The 17,457-nt window shown below is 42.4% G+C and overlaps 1 protein-coding gene across 1 annotated transcript in view; it reads left to right on the forward strand.

Moving 5' to 3' along the window:
• Nucleotides 1-16,837: 16,837 nt before the first annotated feature.
• Nucleotides 16,838-17,457, forward strand: part of tmem201 (transmembrane protein 201) — a 13,630-nt gene continuing 13,010 nt past the window's right edge. Inside the window, exon 1 of the mRNA XM_030734458.1 lies at nt 16,838-16,845. Within this exon, the coding sequence (XP_030590318.1) occupies nt 16,838-16,845 (8 nt within the window). The remainder of the gene's footprint in view (nt 16,846-17,457) is intronic.

Genomic DNA, 17,457 nt, shown 5'->3' on the forward strand with positions numbered 1-17,457 from the left:
ATAGACACAAAATGCCTTGGAGGCCCCCTGACAGATGGGGTGAGGGGTTTCGGGGGGTTCCTCTGAACAAATGGCACCCTGGTTTAGTGTGGTGTTGTCAGGGTTTGAATTGATCCCCGGGACTACAGAGGCTTCTCTCTGCCAGCGTGTCACAATGGCAACAAGTGTGCAGAGCTGGGAGCAAGCTTGTACAGGCATGGGACCCATACCTCATGAATGATAGCTTAGCAAATGGCCCTCCTTTCACTAGCTTTCATTGTAGGGCCATCTCTCGTTTTCTTTCATACCCTACTCAAAAAACTTGCCCAGCTTTGTTAGTTTTATTGGGTTTGATTGGTTTGGGATTCTGAAACGTGTTGGTTTTTGTGTGATTTTGTATGTGTGAACTGTGGAATAGGGCGGAGTAGTATCTGTGTATATGAGTGTGTTGGTGGTTTTTGGCTGGGGTGGGGGTGGATTTTTGTACATTTTTGCTTGTTAAATTGATGGGTGCAGTGGTCTCACGATAGGGGCCGTGGAATGATGTAAAGCTATCTGTCACTGGCCCAAACCATTGAACGTGATTCAGTTTTATATGAATGGCACTTCCTGGGAGGTCGGTCGGAATTTTTTTTTTTTTTTCCCCACTCAGCGAGGTAAACACCATGTGCGCAATTTTCACAGCTTACCATAAATTCAGATACACAGCGATGAGACTTTCACACAGTTATAACAATGCATCCTTTCTTGGCAACTTGGCACCAGCTTGAGAATCCTTGCATCACTTCTGCGTGCAGCATCCTGTTTGTTCAGAAAGAGTCCACAATCCAATGCATTTACTTATGTCTTTTCAGCTCTAAAGTCATATATTTGTCTGTTATGGTCTCCTATATCAGCATAATGAACGTCTGTCTCATCAAGAGATAAAGCCTGACTGAAAGTGTGACCCTTCATCTGACCCCGGGTAGCAGTTTACAGGCTCGGGAACAATCGCCCCATTGGCCGATAACATCGGCATCGTCCCTCTAGGCTCATTTCATCACTGTCACTTCTCCATACTGACCGTCTGGTTAATGTTTCACTAGTCCTCTATGTTTTAGCTCCTCAGCTTGCAGCAGAGGGGGAGACGGAGCGGCAGCGCAGGATGCTTGGTAAAAAAAAGGAAAACAAAGGTTGATCGATTGATTGGTAAACAAACAGACCCCCGAGAGCTTAGTCTGCTTATCTTCCACATGTGGCATCTCCATCCGTCATGCCTTATTACCAAAGCTGGATGAAGAGGTTTTGATGGGGATGATTGCCACTAGTTAACTGCCTGTTATCAAACCTTGAGAGGTTACAGAGCAAAGACAAAGTCTTTAACCTGTGACAGACACAGAATGGAAAATAATTTCTTAGTAGAAAGTGTTTTTTTTTCCCTGTGTTTCTTTCTGTATGAATATTTAATGAGTAATTATTTGAAAAAATAAACCTTTGATTTTTTTATCTGTTTCAGCTGCATTTTACTCAAAATGATTGCTTCATCATGATGAGGGCAAAGAATCTTTTTTATTTTGTGTATTTTATAGTTCGATTTGCAGTAATTGCCATAATGAAGCTGGAATGGGGATGAATGAACTAAACGAGAGTTTTTATTGACTCAAACTCAAGTCTGAGGAAGGTAACATGGCAGAAATGCAAAGAGTAGCAAGAGACAGAGCTACACACGAGGACCACACACTCACACATAACAGACGTGTTGACAAAGGACACAGGAAAGGCTGGACTATACGTACACATGAGAGAGACTGAGAATGAGAGGACAGGAAAGAAGACGCTGACTCCGCCCAAAAATAGCTGAAAGACCGAAAAAGCTGAAAAACATTTTGAATAAAAATCAAAAATTGAAAAATCATTACTTGAATTTCTCTCTTATTCATCTTCATGTCCATAAGCATGATTAACTATATTCATTTACACTTCGTAGACGAAACATCTTCCACAAAGATAATTGGGTTACAGCCAACCTACAAAGTAATCAACATTCAAATCCACAGACGGGTGTCAGATTGTTTCACAACCTCAATAAAATTCCAGCACAGCCATTTCAAATGTTTCAGCATCACTTTGCTCATCACTAGTTCAAGCAAAATGTATCCCCGGGAATCTGAACATAGTTTAAAGGTTCTGGGAGAGACCAAGGATAAGATTGTGTAGGGGAGTCGCTTTAGGGTTTTAGGTGTTTATTTGGAGTTTGTAGTGTTATATGGGTTTAATGTAAATACAGTATTTTTAGGTGCTGCCTGTGATAGTTTTAATTACAGGCTATAATATGCAGAATTATTACATGGCTTAAGAATTTGTGAAGCATGGAAACACAGAGCATGGCTCATCGGCAGCCGGGTATAAAAGGGAAGCTGCTGACAAAATCAGGGGTTGCTGCTGGCAGAGGTTACGAGTGCTCCATAGAGCTGCCATGTTAAGCTCTGTAAATTAAATGTTTGATAAATAAAAATAACAAAAGTTGGTCTGCACCATATCCTGCCGCTGCCTGCAAAGACTGCAGCCTACCTGCCCAATGGTCATTTGTCACAGGCGTGATTACAAACAGTTAACAAGGACAGGAGATGTCAGACAGGGGAACACTGAGGGAACAAAACTACCACTGATAAGTATCAACACTTGAACCCAAACTCAGCATGTAAAACTAAACTCTTCTTAATAAAAGCAATGAGAATACCACCAAACTGAAACTCACAGTCTGCTAGAATGATAAAGAAATCCAAAGTAAAAAAAAAAACACAAAAATCAAACTTACATAAAGGTGTACCATGAGTAAACTGAACTTCACATGTGAAGCAGCTCCAGTGTCCATATATAGCTCAGTTAGATGATAAAAGGTGCTTCATGTTTTCAAGTCAATACTGGAATTACAACCAGCTCCAGAGTAAAGCTCTGCTGAGCTTGACTAAGAATTTCATCCAAGTGTAATATTTTCACATTGTTGCAACTTTCCATATTTATATGAATGATCAAAGTCACTGAAAATACCACATGTCAAATGCATGGCGAGTAAACAGACACTTATTGCGCACTCTCTTGTAACATATGAGCCAAGCTTTGGCTTCATCAAATACAGATGACAATGTGCATGTGCAAAAGCACGTCTGAAAACAGCAAAGAGCCCCTGTGATTAAACAGCTCTGACACTGGTAGAGGTTGGTTGTATAAAATTACTTGTAACTTTTACCTTGGCAGGTGAAAGGAAAAGTTAAGTTTGATCTATATGATCCATATGAACTGTGATTGGCATGTGATGGTTGCCTTTTAACTGTTTAACAAGCAGGCTACACCCCACGCTATGGTGTGGGTCAGAGAGTAAAGGTAGTCATCTCATGCATACCCAGGTGTCAGGATGGTGCCCCCCCCCCCCCCCCCCCCCCCACACACACACACACACACACACACACACACACTCCCCTTTGTGGTCTCCACTCTGCATAGCAATGAGAAGTACATTGCAATATGTTTGAATTGTCGATGTGGGCGAGCGAGGATTGTTGAGGAGGTGAGGTCTGCATATTAAGAAAACACGGAGGGAGATCGGGCATCTGAAAAGACCTTTGAATGAGAATCAATTAATTTTCATTTACCTCCATTAGCACTGGGCTGGGATTTGCATCTGTGAACCCATTGCCAAACTGGCAGTGGTCTTTTTAGCTGAGGAAGAGGGCCACATTAAGCTAATGATGGGGGGCAGCGGGAGAGACAAAGGGCTGTATGTGTGGGAGGGGAGGCCTGGCCCGTCCTCTTCTCTCATTAGCACCTCAGTGGCCTGCACTGCTGTCACACAGCAAGCCCTCACAGGCAGATCATTAACCACTAGCTTGCATGTGAATCTTATATCGACTGACTGAATTTTTAAAAAATGAGTGTTCTCATCTACTGAGTGCCAGAGGTTTCAAGGTTTGTGTTACTTTTACTGTGGTCTGGCCTTCGAATCACAAGCTGCTTAAACTGCTGAAAAACAACACACAGAAGCTGTTATGTTGGGTTATATTCATCCTTAAAGTTAATAAATTTAAAGCATATCATTTCTTTTAGATAAAACACCCATGAGTGATATCTGGTGGATCTAAATGAAGGACGAGGATCAGAAAAGATGTACTTTACTCTTTATCTACCCCAGATTAAGGTACTTGATTGAATAAGTACATTTGTCAAAAGGATCCTTTCAAATACTTTTCTCATTAAAAAAAAAGCCCTTTCTGCAACACTGTGTGCAGTATTACACACATTATTCTATTCTATTCTATTCTATTTTATTTATAAAGCACCAAATCACAACAAACAGTCGCCTCAAGGCGCTTTATATTGTAAGGTAAAGACCCTATAATAATTACAGAGAAAACCCAACAGTCAAAATGACCCCCTATGAGCAAGCACTTGGTGACTGTGGGAAAGAAAAACTCCCTTTAAACAGGAAGAAACCTCCAGCAGAACCAGGCTCAGGGAGGGGCCGTCATCTGCCGCGACCGGTTGGGGGTGAGGGGAGAGACAGGACAAAAGACACACTGTGGAAGAGAGACAGAGATTAATAATAACTAGTGATTAACTAGTGATTAAATGCAGAGTGGTGTGTAAACAATGTAAAAAGAGGTGAATGAGCAGAAACACTCAGTGTATCATACACACAAATCTGTAATGCAAAACTAAAGTTTGTATCTACATAATCAAGGGCACTGTTCTGTTTCAAGACTGCAATAGTCATTTTAGAGCTTTCTATGTGCAGAGCAGCTCTGAAATAACTGTATGCCAGCTAGTAACAAATGGCATCTTGATATGGTTTGCAGTGAAATTAAGGCATTGTTAATCAGTAATATAGAATATGGGAGGTGGTAGATGCCTACAGTTGAAGAACGTGAGTGAGTAAAATGTCAGCTTCTGTAAAACTGCATAATCCACATGAGGAACTCACAAAAGTGCACATACCCCTCCATAATGACTACTGTAAGTGTGCACTGCCTTTGTCAATTTCAACAAATGACAAAAATTTCCGCATTGAAAAAAAAATATTTCTTTCATCATGAAAAAACCCAGTTCCTATCATATTCATAATTCCAGGATTGTCATGGAATTATCTTCGCAGTTTCTCATATCCAAGGATTTTTTTCATGTGACACTGGCAACAGAGGCAGTAACCCTGCAGACAGGCATTAAACTGAAAGGAAAAAAAGTATCTTAACTGAGCATGTCAATATTCTTCAGTTATTTCTTGTAGCACGCGTTCACTGCAAAACCTGACGTTTACACAAAGCTGTGGATAAAATCAAAAGTAATTGGGGCAGCAGCTGGCAGATGCCTGTGGAGGAGGGTCATCTTTGCAGCGCCACTGCGCAGGGCCTTGCCTCCACGCGCTGGGAGGAACCCAGACAGTATGAAATTGAGCGGAAAGTATGAGCAAAGAAGAGGGTGAAAGGCAAAATGGGAGAAGGGAGCAGACAGGGTCACAGATGTGACATTACATTAACAATGGGAATGGCAGGGGTTAAAGTGTGCAGACAAGCAAAGCTGTCTCGCAGCTGCTTGCTTTACCTGTCTATTAAAAGGGAACATATTTCTTGGCTTCTTTGGAGGGTGAAACATGTTTATTAGGCCTAAAAGGCGGGGGGAGTGGGGAGGGGGAGAGGGGGTGCTTTAAAGTTGTTTGATTGTTAGGCAGTGGCCAATAAACTTTTCATCTTGCTTTTGGAAATCTAATTCTCCACAAGTTTCCTGATGGGTCGAAATATTCGCTTTGTGAGCAAATTAATTGTACGAAACAAAAATGAATGTTTGGATGGACCACTACCCTGAGAGTTTTAAGATATTTATGACCACACAATGATACATTATAGCCCAGACAGATATTGAAGTGACCTCCAGCCCTTTCCTGTACTGAGGCAGCCCCATTCTAAAACAAAGTAGACATGACCAGAGGAGAGGGGAGAAATCAGATGGCTTAATTGTTCCTTGACAATTAGACCATCACTCAAGAGAACACTGAGAAACCCAGCAAAGTAGCAAAAGGAGGAGGGGACTGAAGAAAGGGATGAAAGAAGAGGGCTCTAAAACACCCACTGAGTGAGAGGGAGTGAAAGGGAAAGAGGGAGAGGGCCCTGCTATTGAGGACCCGACAGGGCAAAAAGGAGCAAAAAGCAATTTACAATACTGTACAATGCTGTTCTGCACCATTAAGTGGCATGGAGGGCAGGGTTAGGACAATGGGTTTCTGTCCCCGAGGAGAAGGCCAGCAGCTCCAGAGGAGTCCTCCTTTTCAACCCATATGGCTGTGGGCACCTCACAGGATGCTCCTCCTGCCTCGGCCGCATGCTCAGCATCTGGACACATAAGGTCCACCATCTCTCTACAGTGACCAGTGCAGTGTTGGGGAGGGCAGCGGGGTTTCCCCGGTAACACAGCAGTGATACACAAGGATTCAGGGCAGCACTCGAGAGATTAAGGAAAGGAAGTACTTCTGGTTGGATTGTTTTGGATTTAGAGCCAGAAAAATCACACCGCAAATGCCAAGCAAGAATTAATCCCGTGGCAATAACAAGCTCGGCTTATTAAAAGGAAGGTCACCCATGCAGCCGACAAAACGTGTGAAAGTTTTCTAAATCAGCACTGATGAAAGACAGATTTCCAAGCTGCGAACAACAAAGTTCCCACCTACAAAGCCCTTTGACATCATTCCTGATTTCTTTGATTTTTCATGGTATTCCTTCACACGTGTTTGTAACACATTTATTTGCATCAATGTCACAGTTGGACAGTTTATAAAAGAAAACATTGTACCAAAGCTTTTGTCCAAAAATCAGGGGTTTTTTCCAAGGAAAAATCCAATTGCTTCTAAACAAAAGCAGATGCATGTCTAAACCATTTACATTACTTTAGCTAGTGTATTTTCCTTCATGCCCAAAGCAACTGTGACTCCTGTCTCCTTTGGACTGGTGACAAAGAGCTGTCGGAATGATAGATTATGAAGCTGCTGCCTGAAATTCAAACAAGGAGCCTGCCTTAACTCCTGTCCACCCTCAAACAGACCCACAAACCCCCTCGACAGCAGAAAAATATAAGCAGAACGACCACAAGAGAAAAGAAGTTGGGGGCGAGCCTGGAGAAGAAGAATCTTAACAAGTGTTTACCCTCTTTCTGTTGCCAAGCTGTGGAGCAATAACCTACCGTAGCGAAAGGCAGCGCCTGATCCAGGAAGAAAGGCTTCAGTCTGCAGGGTCAGGGGTCACTAACTCCACCATTGTCTCTGACAGGGCAAGCACACTTCAGCTTTTCTCCAGCTTTGAAAGGCCCATGATGGGGGTGGAAGGATAGGCCTGAAAACACTGGGTCAGGACCGGGGACTTTATGGTAGATGAGGAAGAAAGATTTGGACCCCAAAGGTTAAATGAAGAGCGAAAGGGTCCTTCTGTCCAATTACCAAGGGACAAATGCTCTCTGTGACCCATCAGGGTCAAAGTTCAGCCGAGGCATTGGTAGAGGCACACTCTGGTGTTTTGTGGGCCAGATGAGATGAACCTCCACTGTGTTTATCTAAGTGACACCCTGACCAATAGTAAAAGTATAAATAATCAGGGGGGTTGTGCGCTGCCACTTAGCAGAATTAATTTATAGTCCAGTACTTGTACTTGGTGGTAACACTCGGTGTGTCTATCACAGACAACATGAACAAAACTATTCAACAGGAATGTCGAGAATAAGGATATTTGGGCGATAAGTAAAAGAGTACGATAATATGCTGAGATTGAATCGTGGAAAACAGGGGAAAAAAAGTAGCACATTGATGAAAAAACCCCTTCTCCTAATCATGTGCCCATCTCAGTCTCGGGCGGCACTTGTGGTGTTAATACCTGCTGATACAAAGGCCCAGCGGAGCAGCATGGTGAGAGTGCCCCATATCCGGAGATGACTGGATTAGAGTGTTTCAGGACTCATGGGCCGCCGTGGATTAAGTCTGTGAATTTAATCATTTACACTTGTTAGGTTAACAAGCACAGTACAATCACAAAATGTATTCAAGTACCTTTCTTTTGTGAGTTCCACATGTAGACCTGGATTCCAAAAATAATTTCTTTATATGTTTCCATGAATCTGAACAATACTTTTCATTCTTCAAAGTTGGCTTACAGGAGAATGATGTCCTCAATCACAATTAAAGGATATTAGTTAGATAAATAGGGATTAAGGACAGTGGAGTATGGGAGAAGGAGAAGTAGTCTCATAAACTGAACCCTGTGACTGAACTCTTTACTAGTTACATTAAATATAGGACATTCATCATAAAGCAGAAGTGAATCTGTGTTCATGCAAAGTCATGTATGCTCTGGCAGCACCACTGCTGCAAAATCTAAAAAAAAAAAAAAAATCCAGAAATGAACCTGAGAACAATCCATCAAAGGCCTGAGATGCGGCCCCCTGGAACACACTGAGTGCTGTGAAAGCTTTAAATCTCTTCCTCTGCAGAATCCACTTAGTATGGCTTTGCCACACTCACAGGGGGTGGGGTGGGGGGACTGGATACCAGGCGTGGTACTGCTAGGATAAATTATGCATCCCGTGTTTGTGTGTGTGTGTGTGTGTGTAGGTCCTTGCTTGTGTTTTCTGTGTGTGTGGATGTGGGTTTGTTCTGTATAGATGTAGAGGATTTTCTCCTCTCTGAGACTCCTCTCTGCAGGTCTTCTCCATCCCTCATGAGCCAGCATAAGCCTGTTGGACACACATCAGAGCAGTGAAGGGGAGTCACTGGGAGTGAGCCTGGCTCCCAGGGTCTTACAGGCCCTTAGAAGGAGCAGGATGACCTATAATCAGGGATCAGGAGTCCAAGCTGCAGCTGGAAGCCCACAGGAGCCCTGACTATGGCCGAGGCCCCCAGGTCAAGCTCCCAGCTGGCTGTCCACCTTCGGCCACTATACTGAGACAGCCTTAGGCCGGATGAAGTGCTCAGTGCAGGCATGAGGTGTACTTTTATTAACATTCATCTGCAAAGTCTTCATCCATATAGTCTGAACAACATCAGCAGCGTGTTCTCCCAGAGATCTCACTCAGTTCCACCTAAATTGCTCTCTTTCACATCCATTTTTTTCCTTTTGTGCTTTTTTGACCCCTCACATCTGAAACTTGAGGCTCAAATGCAATAAGTCAAGTGTTCTGGCAGTAACGAGTAGAAAACTTTTGGGTGAACTTACTTTCATTGTTATCGCTACTGAAAGTAGTGCCAAGACATTTGGAATGATGAGATGTCAAAGCGAATGACGTTAAATGCTGAAAGCTTCACTGCTTGGGGTCAGTGTATTTGCCAGCACTGAATTCTCAAGGACTCACAACAGTGCACAAGCGGTACTCCAAGTACTAGTTTAGTATGTACTTTTTCAATATTAGTCACAATAAAGAACGGTCCAAATCAAACTTGCAGAGGACAGTTTAAACTTGTTTTTATCATATAACCCTTAAAATCAAATTTAAAAATGGATAATATGTTTCCCATAATGATCCTCCCAAATGCCCACTTTTCTCTGGAAAGCTCTTCCAGGGTTTCACGAGATGTTAAAAAACTGCTTTCACAGCTAAAAAAACAGATTTTTTTGGTATATAAAATTAATGTATATAATTAATTAATTAAACCTTTTTTTTTCCCCACACATAAACTCACATGACAGGAAGATTCTGTGTCTTGGAGCTTGTAGAAGACAGGCCACAGGACAACTGCCGCCTAGTGGAAATCTCCCCTTGGAAATGAGCACAAATCTGCGCCCACCTGCAGTGAGTAATATTCAGGAAAGTTCTGGCCCGGCTACAGTGCAGTGAAAAATTTTTGGTCGTATATAGAAGCTGCTTTTAGGCAAATCAAAGAAAATGCAGTCAGATAATTGTGGTTGTTCTGGCTACTTATACAACCCCAATTCCCCAAAATTTTCCTTTAAAAAAATACTAGCTCATTTTGAATTTGATGGCCTCGACACGTCTCAAAAAAGTTGAGACAGGGCCACGTTTACCACTGTGTAGCATCCCGCTCTTCTTTTAACACCAGCCCATAAACATCTGTGGAACTGAGGAGAGCAGCTGTTGCAGGAATGTTGTCTGATCCAGAAGTGTCCTTTCTAGAAGTGCAAGCTACCAGATCCATAGGCACTAATGCACCCCCATACCGTCAAAGATGCAGGCTTTTGAACTGAGCGCTGAAAACAAGCCTGATGGTCTCATTCCGCTTTAGTCCAGAAGATGCGGCATCCATGATTTCCAAAAGGAATTTCAAATCTTGATTCATCTGCTCACAGATCAGTTTCACCTCGATCCATTTTAAATGAGCTTTGGTCCAGAGGAGACAGCAGCATTTGTGGATGGACATCTTCTTTGCACGATAGAGCTGTAGCCTGCATTTGAGGATGGCACAGTGAACTGTGTTCTGAGCCCATGCAGGGATTTCAATGCACTGCTGCATGATGGCCCGAAGATCACAGGCATCCACCACCTTGACCCTCGTGCACAGAGATTTCTCCAGATTCTCAGAATCTGTTGACAATATTATATACTGTAGATGATGAAATTTTCAGTCTTCACAATTTTATCTCATGCAGTATTGCATGCATTATTCTGAAATTGTTCCACAATTAGTAGATGCAGTTTTGGGGTTTTTTGTTTGGTTTTTTTGCAGACTGGCCCTCATTTTACTTATCAGAAATTCTGCCTCTTTGAGAAGCTCTTTTTATATCCAGTCATGTGACGGACCTGTTGTTAATTAACCTAATTATCTGCAAAAAGATCCTCTAGCTTTTTTTTTAAGTACTTGCTTTTCCAGCCTTTTGTTGCCACCAAATTCAGAATGAGCTAATATTTTTAATGAAATAGAAAAATGTCTCAGTTTGAACATTTTGTATATTTTCTTCATTCTGTTGTGAAAAACAAAAATATGGGTTTAGGCAATTTGAAAGTCATTGCAGTATCCCAACTTTTTTGGAATTGGGGTTTCCTATAAATTTAATGGATTTCTGCTCACGGTGAGAAAAAAACACTGTCTAATTTCTACTGTGTCTTCACATTCTGCCTTTGTGCTTTGGATTCAATATTTCTCAAATGCTCTCACACATACATACACTTTCCTTATTTGTCCCACCAAATAATCCCAGTGGGAGCATGGGAATAGTTGGTTTCACACATGAACTCTGGACAGCGTTGGAAGAATCGGGTCGAGACACTGTCCTCAGATGCCCTTTCTTATGTGCAGAACACAACAGGAGATTCTCTGCTTCTGATATGTTGTCTCTACTGGAAATTTGATGTCTGGGAGGTTTGCAGAAAGCAACAGGGAAATTTTGATTGTTCCAAATTCACCAGACTATTACCTCCTCTTCTGCAAAAACTGGTACAGTCGGACATCACGCTGACTTTGTAATAGGGAGCTGGCAGATTAAAGACCATTTAATGTCCAGTTTGACTCCACTGGGCATTAGAAAACTATGCTGTGGACACACACGTGGACATGCTACTGCAGTACACTTTCCTGCCATCTAGGGGAATGCAACCCCCTCCTCTCTGTCACCCACCCTGAGGATTAGCCCCCTGCCCCCACCTCCCTGTGCACTACCATCCCCTCTTGCCCTATTATCATATTTGATCCACACTCACCCCGCTTTACTTATTTCACCCTCCAATATACACCACCAGCAAGGCATGCCCCCTTTTCTTTGGCCACTCTTAGGGAGAAGAAGAGGAGGATGAAGAGGCAGGGGCTTTCACGGGGAACAATCTGCCAGAGAGACGAAGAATGAGCGGGCACTCAATTAAGGGCTGCCCATTGAGACTGCGGAGTGAGCCTGAATGTGGGCCCCTCCAAAGGAATGGAGTCCCATGAATAGATTGTGGGCCTTCATGAAATATTAAAGAGCGGACGGATTTCCCACAATATTTGTACACCTCCCTTTGTGGGGATTTCTCCCTCCATTGAGCCTGAAACTGTTAACACATCCGCTCTGAAGCACGGCCCGCAGACTGTGCCGAAGAGCCCCACGGTCCAAGCATCAAACGCTCCCCACCCTTAACTCTTTCTCCCTGTCCCTGTTACCACGTCTGTCCCTTTCCCTTTGTCTTCCTCTCCCATCTCTCTCTTTTGCTCTCTCCCTCTGTCCCCCTGCCCATGAGATATTCATGGAGGGGATTACAGCAGTTTTAATGACCACCTGTTCTCGCTCCAGCACTGTGTTGTGGCATGCCAGGCCGAGCAGCAAGCATCCCTCTGGTATTAAAGGGTCATGGTGCTCGCTGGTGACCCTTGCCTCCAGTAACACAAGCCTGACAGCGAAAACCACCCAGACAGGTAACAACTCTCCACATTTCTTACCTCAGACTTACCCACAAATCAGAGTGCGACAAAAGCAAAGCTTGAAGGTGGAAAATATTGAATAAGGCATCTTTAGGTGGCATTAAATCAGGCATAATTGTATAAAACACAACATCACTGTACTGCAACCCAGCAAAAGTTAGCTTCTCCCCCATATTCATCTAGTCTCTTTTTCTTTTTCTCTCCCTCTCTCTCTTGCACACACACACACACACACACACACACGCACGCACGCGCATGCACACACAACACACACACACACACACACACACACACACACACACACACACACACACACACACACACAGGGATCAGGTTGAGTGGAGCTGTATAGAGTGAGGGCTATGTGGTTAAGTAGGTGGTTAAAGCTGCCATTAGCATCAGAATGACCACATATTCTGCCATGAGTCAACATTAGTTCGTGTCAGAATTGAGGGGTTGAGGACAGGCCAGCTACTCTCACTGACAAGTGTACTTTGTTCATAGTTTGATTCATGGGGCTTTGATGATTTGGAAATGTGTGAAAGTGTAAAAGAGGATGTTATTGGTGCTCGGGTTTATGAGTCAGTCCTGTAGCCTCTCAGGGGTTTTTATATCAGTCACAGTGATATGAAAGCCATTTTCCACTTCAAGTGAAAATGAGCTGAATATCTGACCTCATATCTGACCTCTTGAACACACACAATAGCATTTTCATTTAAATTTCCCTAATGAGGACTTAGTGTGACTTTTCTGTATTCCTCTCCAGCACCTTGTTTTAGTCCCTAAATGAAGGCATCAAACAGGCTACACATTCAATGTGAAGGCCTACTGAGTATCTCAGCCAAGTAAAACACACTATATGGGCAACGGTTAAAGGCAAAATGCCAAATACTGTGTCATTGTAATGGTCACCACTTTGTAGAGCTAGTGAGAAATTGAATCAATATATTTCATCCAGTATTTGTCATTATATTCTGTTTTTGCTTATAAATAATTGCCCAAAAAGACTTTAAAAGAAGGGCAGCACAATGCTGTGGTGGGCAGCACAAGCAAGAAGGTCCTTTGAAAGACTTCCCACCCACAGTCCAAAGACATGTTAGGTTAACTGGCAATGCTAATTTGGCCACAAGTATGAAAGTGAGTGTGATGAGTTGCCTGTCTCTTTCGGTGTTTTCCCTGCGATAGACTGGCGGCCTTCCTCTCGTCCTATGACAGCTGGGGTGGGCTTCAGCTCCCCATAACCCTGAATTGGACAAGCAGAAGAAAATGGATGGATCTGATTTCTAATATTTCCCTTGAGAACCCATGACTGGTGACCCTAGAAACATCTGGAGCTTCAATTTTTAAAATAAAACTACAACTAGTGACCACTTCTTCTAGCTTGTTGTGTTCAAATGATGTTGCTGCTGTTTTAAATAACTCTTCCCTCTGGTAAGTCTTTCCCACTTTAATATGTCATAGAATAAAAGAATTAAATGTATGTAAATCATACAATTAATGAATTCCATTTATCTGCCTCATTTTCACGTTTTTGTGCAAAGTGGTTGTTTGTTATACTCACCTACCAGGACACATGAATACAACAGAGCAATCATTATTGTTGCAGCTGTAAGAAAGACCTTCTGTATTGAGGATTTATTTGGTAATACCATGGATGAACTAACCTTATTTGTCTGCCAGTTATCAGCCTGTCCACATTCATCAGAAAGTTTAACTCGGTGGGTTAAACTTCAATATGAAGCACGTGGTGTCATGAGGCTCTGCTGCCCACTCCAGCAGAGACCCAGCTGTGGAGCACATTGGAGAGCAGGCCGCTTGGTCTGGCCTCCATATGCCGGGGTCTGGGGTCCAGGCTGTCAGCGTAGCTCCAGCACATGGAGGGCAGCTGGGGGTGTTATGGTGCCGTGTGTGTGTGTGTGTGTGTGTGTGTGTGTGTGTGTGTGTGTGTGTGTGTGTGTGTGTGGGGTCCACCAGCATTGTAGCAGGAGGACAAGAGCTGAGCACGACCCAGCAGGAGAGTGTGTGCATGTGTATGTGGGTGGGGGGGCTTTTCTAAAGAGAGATCAACTGGAGTTCCTTTTCTCACACCCAGCTCACTTCGCCCTGCTCCGTATCTCCTCCCTCCCGTTCCTCAGCAGATTGATACACTGGCTGAAATGTGATTTTCTTGCGTGTCTTTTCTGAAACTACATTCCCCTTTTTGCTTCCCCTTCCCCTTCCCACCCACCCATCTGACTAACCAATTCTCCAGTGGAATTGAATTGCTTTGTTTTTCAGTCATCTTGCCTACATCAAAGTCAGTCGTGAGAAGATGGTTAGAAGAAAGAAAAAAAAAGGAGTAGGGGGCCAGGGACGAGACAAATCTCTTTGGCTTTCCCTCCACACAATGGCTCTCATTTGAATTTCCCCATATATTGCTGATCACCACTCTGAATGGTGCCCCTGATGAAGTGTTGTTTTTGTGGTTCCTCACATGAATTCCAAAGACCCCAGGGATACATTTTCCTCTTTTTGTCTTTGCCTTCAAAGTTATTTGGAATGGGACGTGTTGGAATGAAGAAACTGTGGGGTCACCAGGTCCAAACCCTGGATGCCGCTTACCAAACTTCTCACCAAGTCAAAGAGCATTTAAACTGACTGCAAACTAAACTGATTACATTTCAAGCAATTGCATGTTTTAATGAGCTTTCTGAGGGGTTACAGCTACAGTTAATCCATACATGAAGGCCCATCCAGCCCACATGTTCGTTTTTGATGAGTGAAGTTAGTATTTTCATAAACCTGAAAATGCATCCTCTTGTGCTACATTAACTTGTTTGGTACCACAAGATAAAAGAAGCTTGAGAAAATATATTTGATGATGATCAACATTAGTTAGTTTGCTGTTTGTTACAATATATTGTGATTTTGAGGAGGCTGTACAGGTAAGCATAAGATATTACACTACACTCTCTTTTTTTTTGGCTACATTGAATAAATGTGAAACACTTCACAGCATAAAAACATCTTCACATTCATTATCCACAAGTCCTGGAAAGTGGCGCTTTCCAATTTCACTTTACAGGCTTGAAAAGCGTTACTCTGCTGCCCCCTGCTGTCAGAGTTTAGAAGAACAGTTGAAGGGGATATTTAAGTCATCGTATAAACAAAGGGGATGTTTCCCCCATTTTTTTTAAACTTTATTTTTATTTTAAATGTTGGGACACTAACACGTAAATTAAAACAGAGTGCAATGATTGGCAAGTGTCATACAGTTATACTTTATTCACAACAGAACATAGAAAACATATCAAATTTTAAAAGTGAGAAAATGTACCATTTTTAGAAAAATTCTATCTGGATCACGTTAAAGTATGGCTTCTTCTCTGAACACAGTTTAGTGTGCATTTGTGGATGGCACGGTGAACTGTGCTCACAGACGGTGATTTCTGGAAGTGTTCCTGAGCCCATGCAGTGATTTCCATGACAGAATCATTCCTGTTTTTAATGCAGAGCTGCCTGCAGACCCAAAGATTACACACATCTATCATGTGTTAAGTGGAAAAATGTTGTCTCATAATGCAGACTTGGAGAACAGAATCATTTAACAAAAGGCAAATCTTTATTTAAAGCAAAGTTCATGGATACAAAGAGAAGCACGCTGGAGGTGATTTTAGGAACACAGTAAAAGATAACAGACATCATGACAAAAGGCAAGGGAGGTGATAAATACACACAAGTTGACACAAGGTGGTCGAATAAATATGTGCAACCAATCGAAGGAAACAAGATAAAGAAAGTAAAATTAAGCACCAAGCAAAAGCGACAAAAGACTACCAAAATAAAACAGGATATAACAAAATAAGGGAACACTTGACACGGAAACCTTGACAATAAGATGCAGAGAGCACAGTGGAGCCAGCATACCTGAAACAAGGAAAATAAACCAGCTAAAACCGTGAACAGAAACTAGATCGCAAAACTAATTGAACTCTAAATTCACACATTACCATAAATAACAAAACTCAACCTGCAAAAGCAATAAATCTCAGGAATACATGAAAAGCAAACTCCACAGAGAATAATAAATAAAACCAGAATGTCCACGACTCAAAAACACTGGGATAAAAAAACCCCAGGACCACGAGATAACTAAAGATTTAAATGAAACCAGGAAACAACTCAAGTGGGTGGGATATATTAGGGAGCAAATGAACATTTTGTCCTCAAAGTTGATGTGTTAGAAGCAGGAAAAATGGGCAAGCGTGAGAATCTGAGTGAATCTGACAAGAGCCAAACTGTGATGGCTTGATGACTGGGTCAGAGCATCTCCAAAACCGTAACTTTTTTGGGGTGTTCCCAGTCTGCAGTGGTCAGTATCTATCAAAAGTGGTCCAAGCAAGAAAAATTTAAGGCTGGTTTTGATAGAAAGGTGTCAGAATACACAGGCATGTTACAGGCATTGTAGTTGGTTGTGTATGGGGCTGTATACCTGCAGAACAGTCAGGGTCCTCGTAAGTACCAACAATGGGCATGTGAGCATCAGAATGGGACCACGGAGCAATGGAAGGTGTTCTGATCTGATAGATCATGTTACATGGAAGAAAACAGAACAAATAAGGGGATAGACCTAGGTATACATATTTACACACACACACACACACACACACACACACACACACACACACACACACACACACACACACACACACACACACACACACATATATATACACACACACACACACACAGACCCCTTTAAATTTTTCACTCTTTGTTTCATTGCAGCCATTTGCTAAAATCAAAAAAAGTTTATTATATTTCAGTTTTTCTTTTTTTAATAAATTTGCAAAAATTTCTACATTTCTGTTTTTTTCTGTCAAAATGGGGTGCTGAGTGTACATTAATGAGAAATAAAATGAACCTTTTGATTTTAGAAAATGGCTGCAATGAAACACAGAGTGAAAATTTTAAAGGGGTCTGAATACTTTCTGTACCCACTGTGTGTGTGTGTGTGTGTGTGTGTGTGTGTGTGTGTGTGTGTGTGTGTGTGTGTGTGTGTAAATATGTATACCTAGGTCTATCCCCTTATTTTATCTGTTTTCTTCCCTCCTTTCTCTCTCTCTCTCTCTCTCTTTCTCTCTCTC

This window comes from Archocentrus centrarchus, chromosome 7 (assembly GCF_007364275.1).
Source record: "Archocentrus centrarchus isolate MPI-CPG fArcCen1 chromosome 7, fArcCen1, whole genome shotgun sequence".
Classification (NCBI taxonomy): Eukaryota; Metazoa; Chordata; class Actinopteri; order Cichliformes; family Cichlidae; genus Archocentrus; species Archocentrus centrarchus.